The sequence below is a fragment of the Babylonia areolata genome, chromosome 20 (genome assembly GCF_041734735.1).
Source record: "Babylonia areolata isolate BAREFJ2019XMU chromosome 20, ASM4173473v1, whole genome shotgun sequence".
NCBI classification, from domain to species: Eukaryota; Metazoa; Mollusca; class Gastropoda; order Neogastropoda; family Buccinidae; genus Babylonia; species Babylonia areolata.
Window position 1 is genome coordinate 41,274,791 of NC_134895.1, and position 10,000 is coordinate 41,284,790.

Here is a 10,000-nt window from a genome sequence, read left to right on the forward strand (position 1 = left end):
GAGAGAGAGAAAAAAAAGAGACAGAGAGAGACAAAGAGACAGAAAGCGACAGAGACAGAGACTCAAAATCCTATTCATCAGTCTCTTATTTTGTTGTGTACGGTAGTATACACGCCAGTGCCACACGCAAAGACAACACGCGGCCAGTGTGCTGCTATCGGAAGTGAGTGCACAGGGCTTTACCTTCAGTCGTTTCCGTCAGATTGTATTGTCTGGTTGTCCAGTCCAAGTGACACGTGGTCTTCTTGCAGGCTCCTTCACTGTGAACTGTTTCTCCGTCCTCGTAACACGCACCATTTACATCACAACCTGTCAACAGATAATGATGTTAATGATAATGATAGTGTTACCAATGATGATGATAATCATAGTACCTCTACTACCACTACTACTACTACTTCTATTGATAATTATAAATAGTACACAATAATAATAAACAGTACACAATAGTAATAATAAGCATAATATATATGATAAACATACTACTACTACTACTACTACTGATGATGATGATGATGATCATAACCATACTAAACAGTACACACTATCAATGCAGTGATTACCAGTCGGACTTGTCAACCCTGCTATTGTCAATTACAGTGCCTGTGGTCCATTCCGATTCACCTGTCCGCTGACGCAACATCTAGTATTTGGCGCAGGGGGGTGTTTTTCACACAGGAACTTGGCGGTGAAAGGGTTAAACTCATTGTTTCTCTTATTCTCTCTTGCCTCGACTTGTCGTTAATGCCAGCAAAAAAAGAATAGTTTATGCCAGGTACGTCCACAATTTCTCCATTTCCTTTGTGTAACTCCACAGTTGATGATGGAATTCATTTTGACATTTGATCAAAACCTAAAGTGATTTGAAAATTGAATGTGTGACTTTTGAAAAATAATTTACAAAAAGAAAAGATCTCTTCAGCATGTTAGCATAAAAAAATCACGAGATGATAATCTTGATGGCAAAATTTATATCAGAAGTTTGAAGATGGGGAAAAAAATCACTACAAATACAAATCTGCGTTGTCAGATATGTTGAATTATTCTTTTGTAGCCGGTGTTGGAATGTGTTGCATGGATAGATGAATGAACGGAATTATATGTTGGATGGCTTGGTTGCTAACTTTTTTTTTTCTTTTTTGTTCAAGGAAAGAACTATGTTTTGTTTCAATATTACCTTTCTTTTTATTTTATTTTTATTATTAGTTTATTCTTATGTTTCGTTATGTTTCGTTTTTGTTGTTGTTGTTTTATTTTTTTAAATATAATTATTATTATTTCAAATTATTATTATTATTGTTTTTGGTGTGTGTTTTTTTATTTATGTTATTTTTTTAATTCTTTTTTTTTTTTTTCTCAAGGCCTGACTAAGCGCGTTGGGGTTACGCTGCTGGTCAGGCATCTGCTTGGCAGATGTGGTGTAGCGTATATGGATTTGACCGAACGCAGTGACGCCTCCTCGAGGTACTGATACTGATATGCAATGAGAGTATGTTGACGCATTCGCCCATGCCGTAAGGACGTCATGGTCAATGACATTTAAAGTGTCAAAGCGTCGAACGTCTTGCCTCCTCTACTGCGACTCTTTCCTGTCTGGTTTGCTTGCTTCATCCATCCACTCCCTTCAGGGCATACACAACTTTTCCGCCCGACTTGGCCTCAGAAAGAAAAGATCTGAGCACATTACTCCTCTCTTGCACCATCCCAGCTGGCTTCCGAAGTCACACAGAACGAAGTTTACAAGATCAGCACTCTGTTATATATATATATATATATATATATATATATATATATATATATATATATATATATATATATATGTATGTATATATATATATATATATATATATATATATATATATATGTGTATATATATATATATATATATATATATATAAGATAAGATAAGATAAGAATAACTTTATTATCTCCAACTGGAGAAATTTGATCATGTGCATTATCACAACATAGACAAGTAATCAACATGGGGACCATAACTGTAAAAGCCAACAACAGCCCCAACAAATATTACGAAGATACAAATGTAAAAAATATCACATACATCGTTTCATACATACATCCACACACTGCAGGTAATAACTAGTATTCTTAATGTAAAAACAGAAAGAATTAAGAAACATTATTTGAATATAATTATAAACGTAGCCTACTATACTGCACATTGATTATAATAGACAGATAAGATAAGAATAAAGATGAATTGCGGAAAACCACAACCAGATAATTAGCACACACCCGCACCGCACCCCCCCCCCCAACCCCCACCCCACACACACATATGTGTGTGTGTGTGTGTGTGTGTGTGTGTGTGTGTGTGTGTGTGTGTGTGTAATTAGTATTACTATCATACTATCATGACTAAAACAACACTTATTGATGAAGAAGATTAACATCAAGGCTTATTTATCAACCAGTAATGTGTCTCTGCAGCACACTCTGAAAGTAAACCCCATGTGCAGTTCTGTTCTGTCTTCAAAAACTTCATAAACTCTGTGCAATTATTTGCATACATAATATATACACGCGTAAATGTCTCAGTACTTAGATATTGATTTATTTGTATGTTTGTTGGATTTTTTTTTTTTTTTTTTTTTTTTTTTTTTTTTTTTTTTTTTTGCTGCCTCCATCACCTGCACCGTTTCAATGGCATCACTCCCACACCGCTCACACATTCCGATTCCCCCATACACGGCCACACCCGGGTTCGTCTGTCGACATTTCAGCGCCGGCAGTCTACAGGGACAGCCGACAGACAGCCAACAGACCAGCATCAGCTTACACATGTGACCGCTGCGACAGAGACTGTCTCTCTCGCATCGGTCTCTACAGTCACAGGCGACGCTGCTTGGTCAAAGCAGACAGCCCAATTAGACATTAGGTCGGATATACTCTATCCATGGTCAACCATGGCCGAAGGAGGCCTACTAGTCTACAGGGAACCATCGATGTCAGATCGCCATGAGACCACGCACCAGAAGAAAGCCTGTACTGCTGTTGAGTCACTTCGGTTGTGTTCAGTAGTGCCTGTTCTGATTCATCGTACTTTGGGCACCACATACTGAGCCCACTACTGACGACAATTACGGTTTAGTCGCGGAGCCAGACTGAGGGAGCGGAGCGTCTTCCCCAGCACGTCCATCCAAAGACAGACCCCCATGAATCCGCCTTGTCAAGAGTCATCCCAAGCAGAGGGTATCGAAACTGAGGTCACCGTGAGGGCATGGAAGGCCACATAATTTGGGAATTTTTCATGCTAATGAAGGAGAAGCAATAGCCGAATGGTTAAAGCGTTGGACTTTCAATCTGGGGATCCCGGGTTCGAATCTCGGTGGCGCCTGGTGGGTTAAGGATTGAGATTTTTTTTCCAATCTCCCAGGTCAACATATGTGCAGACCTGCCAGTGCCTGAACCCCGTTCGTGTGTATACGCATGCAGAAGACCAAATACGCACGTTAAAGATCATGTTATCCATGTCATCCTTCGGTGGGTTATGGAAACAAGAACATACCCAGCATGCACACCCCCGAAATCAGAGTATGGCTGCCTACATGGTCGGATAAATAAACAAAATGGTAATACACGTAAAATGTTAAATGTTACATGTTTGTCCGAGTGTGTATGCCTGATATCTGATTGAATGACACAGGAAACGAATGATGAGCGCCCAGTGGCAGCCGTCAGTCGGCTCTACCCAGGTAGGCAGCCTGTTGTGTAAATGACCCCGTGTTTGTAAAGTGCTTAGAGCTTGGTCTCCGACCGAGGATAGGCGTTATATAAGTATCCATATCAGTCAATCAGTCAGAAGGAAGATGATGATGATGATGATGATGATGATGATGATGACGATAATGATGACGATAATGCTATGGAGGTCTGGGACTACGTGACAAGGCAATACTCTATACACCATGTCACCATGTCCCGGCGTCAACAATGCCCAAGAGATACAGACACTTGCAGTGTTGGCAAGGAAATTAGAGCAACACTCTCAAATACGCATTCGTCAAGTGGATTATATTCGATTGTGTGGTCCTAGTCTTCCCATTTAGACACGGAGCACACGTTACTCTGATTAGGAGACGGCCGCGGGCCGATAATTCCCACCTCCGCGGGGATTCGAACCCGCACCCTCCCAGCCATCAGTGCTCGATGCTAACCACTCTTCCACCACAGCGGCTGGTGATTTTTGGATTGTTTGTTTATTTCCTTTTATGTATCGATAACAAATGTTATCCATGAAAATGCGTTAGAATGTTGAGCGTACACACACACACACACACACACACACACACACACACACACAAATACAGCAACAACCAGATGAAGCAAAATAAAAAGCGAAATGGAATAAGCTCAAATGAAATAAAACAAACTTGGAATTGAATAAAGACCGATTTTGTCATCTTGGCAACAACCTATTTTACACTAATAGGAAAGAGTGGTAACTCTCTCCATTCACAATGGTACACAGCTAAAGTCAGTGCTGCTTACGCCACCGATTCAGCTAGCACACAGGTAAATAAAAGGTACACTGGAACAAACCCAGACACTTCCTCAAAAAGGAAGCGCCGGGCCTATCCTTATACCGATCATTTGACATGTGCACAAATTAGCTTTTATTCAAGACTGGCATAGCCTCATTAATCCTGAACAAGCCGCACAGAACACATGGACAATACAGAACAAACACATATTTGCCTGGCTATGTCATGTTGCCAGTCTTGAATAAAAGCTCATTTGTGTTTGCACATTAATTTTCTTCTGTCTTTGCTGCTGTGTGCACATGTCAGATGATCGATATAAGGACAGACACAGCGCTTCCTTTTTGAGGAAGTGTCTGGGTTTGTTCCAACGTACCTTTTATTTACCTGTGTGCTAGCTGAATCGGTAGCTTAAGCAGCACTGACTTGAAGTTGTGTACCTTGTGAATGGAGAGAGTTACCACTCTTTACTATTTGTTAATCATTTCATCTCCTCACCTCATTGTTTGTTATTTTCTCTCTCTTTTTTTTTTTTTTACTACCTGCTGGTGTCGTTGACAGCACTCTACCGCTGGTGCACCGAATGTTCTCACAGCCAGCTCTCACCACCTGGTTTACCGCGAGCGATTCACCATTGTAGCTGCACCCTGAGGAAGCTGTGGAGAGTGGCGATGCTTGATTAAGTATGTGCCTCACTCAAGAAGGGCTGGCACAGGGGGAGAGCCAAACATGAACGAGATCAATCATGATCCATCAAGCCACAATCCCCATCAACACAATCATCAATTTCTCCATTACCGTCGTCTCTAGTCGTGTTACACACACACACACACACACACACACACATATATATATACATATACACACACATATATATATATATATATATATATATATATATATATATATATATATATAACGCGTCCGCCTAGGAAGCGAGAGAATCTGAGCGCGCTGGTTCGAATCACGGCACAGCCCCCGAAATTTTCTCCCCCTCCACTAGACCTTGAGTGGTGGTCTGGACGCTAGTCATTCGGATGAGACGATAAACCGAGGTCCCGTGTGCAGCATGCACTTAGCGCACGTAAAAGAACCCACGGCAACAAAAGGGTTGTTCCTGGCAAAATTCTGTAGAAAAATCCACTTCAATAGGAAAAACAAATAAAACTGCACACAGGAAAAAATACAAAAAAATGGGTGGCGCTGTAGTGTGGCGACGCGCTCTCCCTGGGGAGAGCAGCCCGAATTTCACACAGAGAAATCTGTTGTGATAAAAAGAAATACAAATACATATATATATATATATATATATATATATATATATATATATATATATATATATTATAGGCTGGTAAACTGTCATAATTATCTCTCATGACTGAATGCTATCAATACGAACTTCACCAAAAATCGTTTCTTGTGCATGTAGTAAACAGATCACAGGAAACGATATGTTATTTCATTGTCAATGGATCATAAGTGTTCTCCCAAATTTTTGTTCATGTAGAAAGATTTTAGAACAAAATGTAAAGAAAAAAATGTCTTACCAGTTATTTTTATTCAAGTGGAGTGATGGCCTAGAGGTAACGCGTCCGCCTTGGAAGCGAGAAAATCTGAGCGCACTAGTTCGAATCACGACTGAGTCGCCACCGATATTTTCTCCCCCTCCATTAGACCTTGAGTGGTGGTCTGGACGCTAGTCATTCGGATGAAACGATAAACTGAGGTCCCGTGTGCAGCATGCACCTAGCGCACGTAACAGAACCCACGGCAACAAAAGGGTTGTTTTTGGAGAAGAAAAAAATCTGTAGAAAAATCCACTTCGATAGGAAAAACAAATAAAACTGCACGCAGGAAAAAGGGTTTTTTTTAAAAAAATGGGTGGCGCTGTATTGTACCGACGCGCTCTCCATGGGGAGAGCAGCTCGAATTTCACACAGTTAAATCTGTTGTGATAAAAAGAAATACAAATACAAATAATTGCCGGGTCCCTGTTACACTGTCCAGTGTGATTGTTTGTGTGATGTACCCTCTAGTGATGCTTCTGTTGTTGCTGCTGCTGTTGTTGCTGTTTTCATTAACTGTTGTATTTGACATTTATTTATGTTTTGATGATTCCACTGTTCTGGTTTGTTCATGTCTCTGTATATCCCCCTTTAACCACCACCACCCACTTCCCACATAACCACACACACACACACACACACACACACACACACACACACCTTCCATATATATGTAGCTGTCAGAAGGATCGCATGTTCTTCCCTCTGTGCATATAAATTCTTCTCCATCCCGAGTGGTGAAGTTCCCTCCCTTGGGTATGCAAATCTGGTCAACGGCCACCTTTTCGTACCAGGGATTGAAGCACTTGTCCATACAAGGTCCAGAATCTGCCAAGAGATAAAAGAAGTGCGGCATGTAGAATGACTATGATGGCAACAGACAAGAGAGGCAAGGCCTTCAAGACTCACTTGTGATACACTTTTTAAAAAAAATCCAAGCTTTTTATGTATTGAGTATAATTTCAAAATGTAATGTTTAAGATGAAAAAGATCAGTTTAAAGCAAATTAACTCCCCTAGCATTAATTACAGAGTAATTTCCCTTTTTTACTATCTGCACCAAAACGTTTGCAAAATAAATAAAAATTCCATGCTTAGCAAAAGAAGTTCCTGTTTGAACAAAAAAATGATAATAATGACTGCTCTAGTTGTTGGGTCAGAATATCAGATCAAAGTGCCAAGTTTAGAGAATACAAAAAATATAAATATAACAGTAAATGCAGTTTGCATATAATTAGGCTTCATTCTTTTTTCTTTTTTTTGTGCCCATCTCCGAGGTGCAATATTGTTTTAAACAAGATGACTGGAAAGAACTGAATTTTTCCTATTTTTATGCCAAATTTGGTCTCAACTGACAAAGTAGATGCAGAGAAAATGTCAGTGTTAAAGTTTACCACGAACACACACACACACACACACACACACACAGACAACCGAACACCGGGTTAAAACATAGACTCACTTTGTTTACACAAGTGAGTCAAAAATATCAAAAGGAAAATAGCCATGAGGACAAGTATGATCAGTGTGTGAGAAATCGTGGTAAGTCCCCCCCCCCCCCCCCCTCCCCCTTTATTTTTTATCAAAAATATTTCTTTTGTCGTCGGAGGTGGTTTTTTGTCTTTTCCCAGTGCAAATCTGAGAGAAAAATGAGAGAGAGACAGAGAGAGAGAGAGGGGGGTGGGTGGGGTTGCGACGACGACAACGACGATCATGATAATGACAATGATGGCGGTAAGTGAAGACATCAGCAACAGTAATGACACTGAAACACAACTAATTATTGCATTTCACGTAAGATGGATCACTGCAATGCATCGACGTCAAATTCAACATCGGAATCAATAGCAAACAACGAAATGCGGGCAATGTGTATAACTCAAACAGAAATATAATATAATATCATTTCATATCATATGATATCATATAATATGACTTGAACCGAATCTTTCCTGGATGTTGGGAATGACATCAAAATGATTCAACTTTATACATAAATGTGACAGCAAAAAAGGTGTTTCAAAATGTTTTATTCTCACGTAGAGCGCGTGAAAACTGGACCAAATAGCTTTTGTGTTTATTGTGATGCAAACCTTTCTGTCACATTTATTTAGACTGTTCTTCGTTTCATTGATGCGACCTCAAATTCAACATCGGAATCAATAGCAAACAACAAAATTCAGGCAATGTGTATAACTCAAACAGAAATATGATATAATTAATATAATATATGATATGATATGAACCGAATCTTTCCTGGATGTTGGGAATGACACCAAAATAATTCAACTTTATACATAAATGTGAAAGGTGTTTCACAGTGTTTTACCCTCACGTGGGGCGCGTGAAAACTGGACCAAATAGTTTTGATATTTGTTGTGATGCAAACTTTTCTGTCACATTTATTTTAAATGTTCTTCATTTCATGCTTGCTCATTTGTTTATTTGTTTGTGTGAGCATCCTTTCGCATGCAATATTGCACTGCAAATAGATTCTCGGTTTCATAGAAGACACTTGGAACATGAAAATATTTCAAACAGAGTGAAAGAAAACCAAATCGACCAGCCAAGTAAACACACATAAGAAAACACACACATACACACAACACACACACACACACACACACACACACACACACACACACACACACACACACTCACTCACTCACTCACTTACCGTGACTTTTTATTAATGAACTTGCTTTGGAAATAATGCAGTATGGTCAGCATGGAGTTACTTTTGATTTGATTAAATTGGTTGTTCTACTTTTTGCTGATGATATGATTTTGTTATCTGCAACAACAGCGGGTTTACAGCGACAGTTGAACAGTTTATATGCTGCAGCACGTAACTTACAATTAAAAGTAAATATGGATAAAACAAGTCTTGTTGTGTTCCGTAAGGGAGGGTATTTAGCAAGAAACAAAAGATGGTCATATGGAAATGAAAGAATTACCGTTGTAAATGCATATAAGTATCTTGGAATTTATTTTTCAACAAAACTTAGTTTCAGTTTCGCATGTCAAGATATAGCAAATAAAGCAGTTATTCGGATACTTCATATCTTGTATAAGATTGATTGTAATTCACTGGCTCCCTGTCTCACACCGAATAAAGTACAAGATCAGCACTCTATGCTACAAATGTATTCACAAATCAGCCCCTTCCTATCTCTGTGGCTGCCTTCACATCTACACTCCATCTCGCTCACTTCGATCAGCTTCAGATCCACTCTATTTACGCATACCCAGATTCAAACTCTCGACTGTTGGCCGCCGTTCTTTCTCTGTCTCTGGACCTTGCAATTGGAATGAACTTCCTCTTTCACTTCGTCAAGTCTCCACACTCAGCTCTTTCAAGTTTGGCCTTAAAACCCACCTCTTCCCAAAATAGCCTCCCTTCCCTGCCTCTTCCTTGTCTTCAGTTTCTCCAGTTTTAGAGTTATGCATGCGTGTGAATGACTGGTGCGAAAGCGCTTTGATTTGTCTATGCAAAAGACTCAGCGCTATATAAATACCATTATTATTATTTATTATTATCAGTTCGTTAGGTATTTTTGTCAGGTTATTTGATGCTCAAGTCCAGCCAATACTGCAGTATGGTGCAGAAATATGGACCTTGTAAAAGAGTGAACAAACAGAAAATGTACACTTGTTTGCAATGAAACGATTTTTGAATGTGGACATCCGAACGCCAAATGATCTTGTGTATGGGGAGCTAGGGAGATATCCAATTTATTTAAACTCGTACATTAAATGCATTAAGTATTGGTTGAAACTTACAAGAATGAACGAAAACAGGCTACCGTTCAAAGCTTATCGGATGTTGTATTCCTTAGATAATAATGGCAACAACAAAAAAACATGGGCAACGTGTGTTCGTCAGTGCTTAAATTCTTATGGTTATCCTTTTGTGTGGGATAATCAGGGTGTT

General features: G+C 39.4%; 1 protein-coding gene across 2 annotated transcripts in view; it reads right to left on the reverse strand.

Annotated features, from left to right (window-relative positions):
• The window catches only part of LOC143294987 (uncharacterized), a 34,759-nt gene that overhangs the window by 15,553 nt on the left and 9,206 nt on the right, over window positions 1-10,000 (reverse strand). For both annotated transcript variants that reach the window (XM_076606519.1, XM_076606518.1), the window contains exons 5-7: window positions 6,728-6,895; window positions 5,045-5,158; window positions 184-309 (exon numbers count right to left, since the gene is read on the reverse strand). In XM_076606519.1, coding sequence (XP_076462634.1) covers window positions 184-309; window positions 5,045-5,158; window positions 6,728-6,895 — 408 coding nt within the window. The remainder of the gene's footprint in view (window positions 1-183; window positions 310-5,044; window positions 5,159-6,727; window positions 6,896-10,000) is intronic.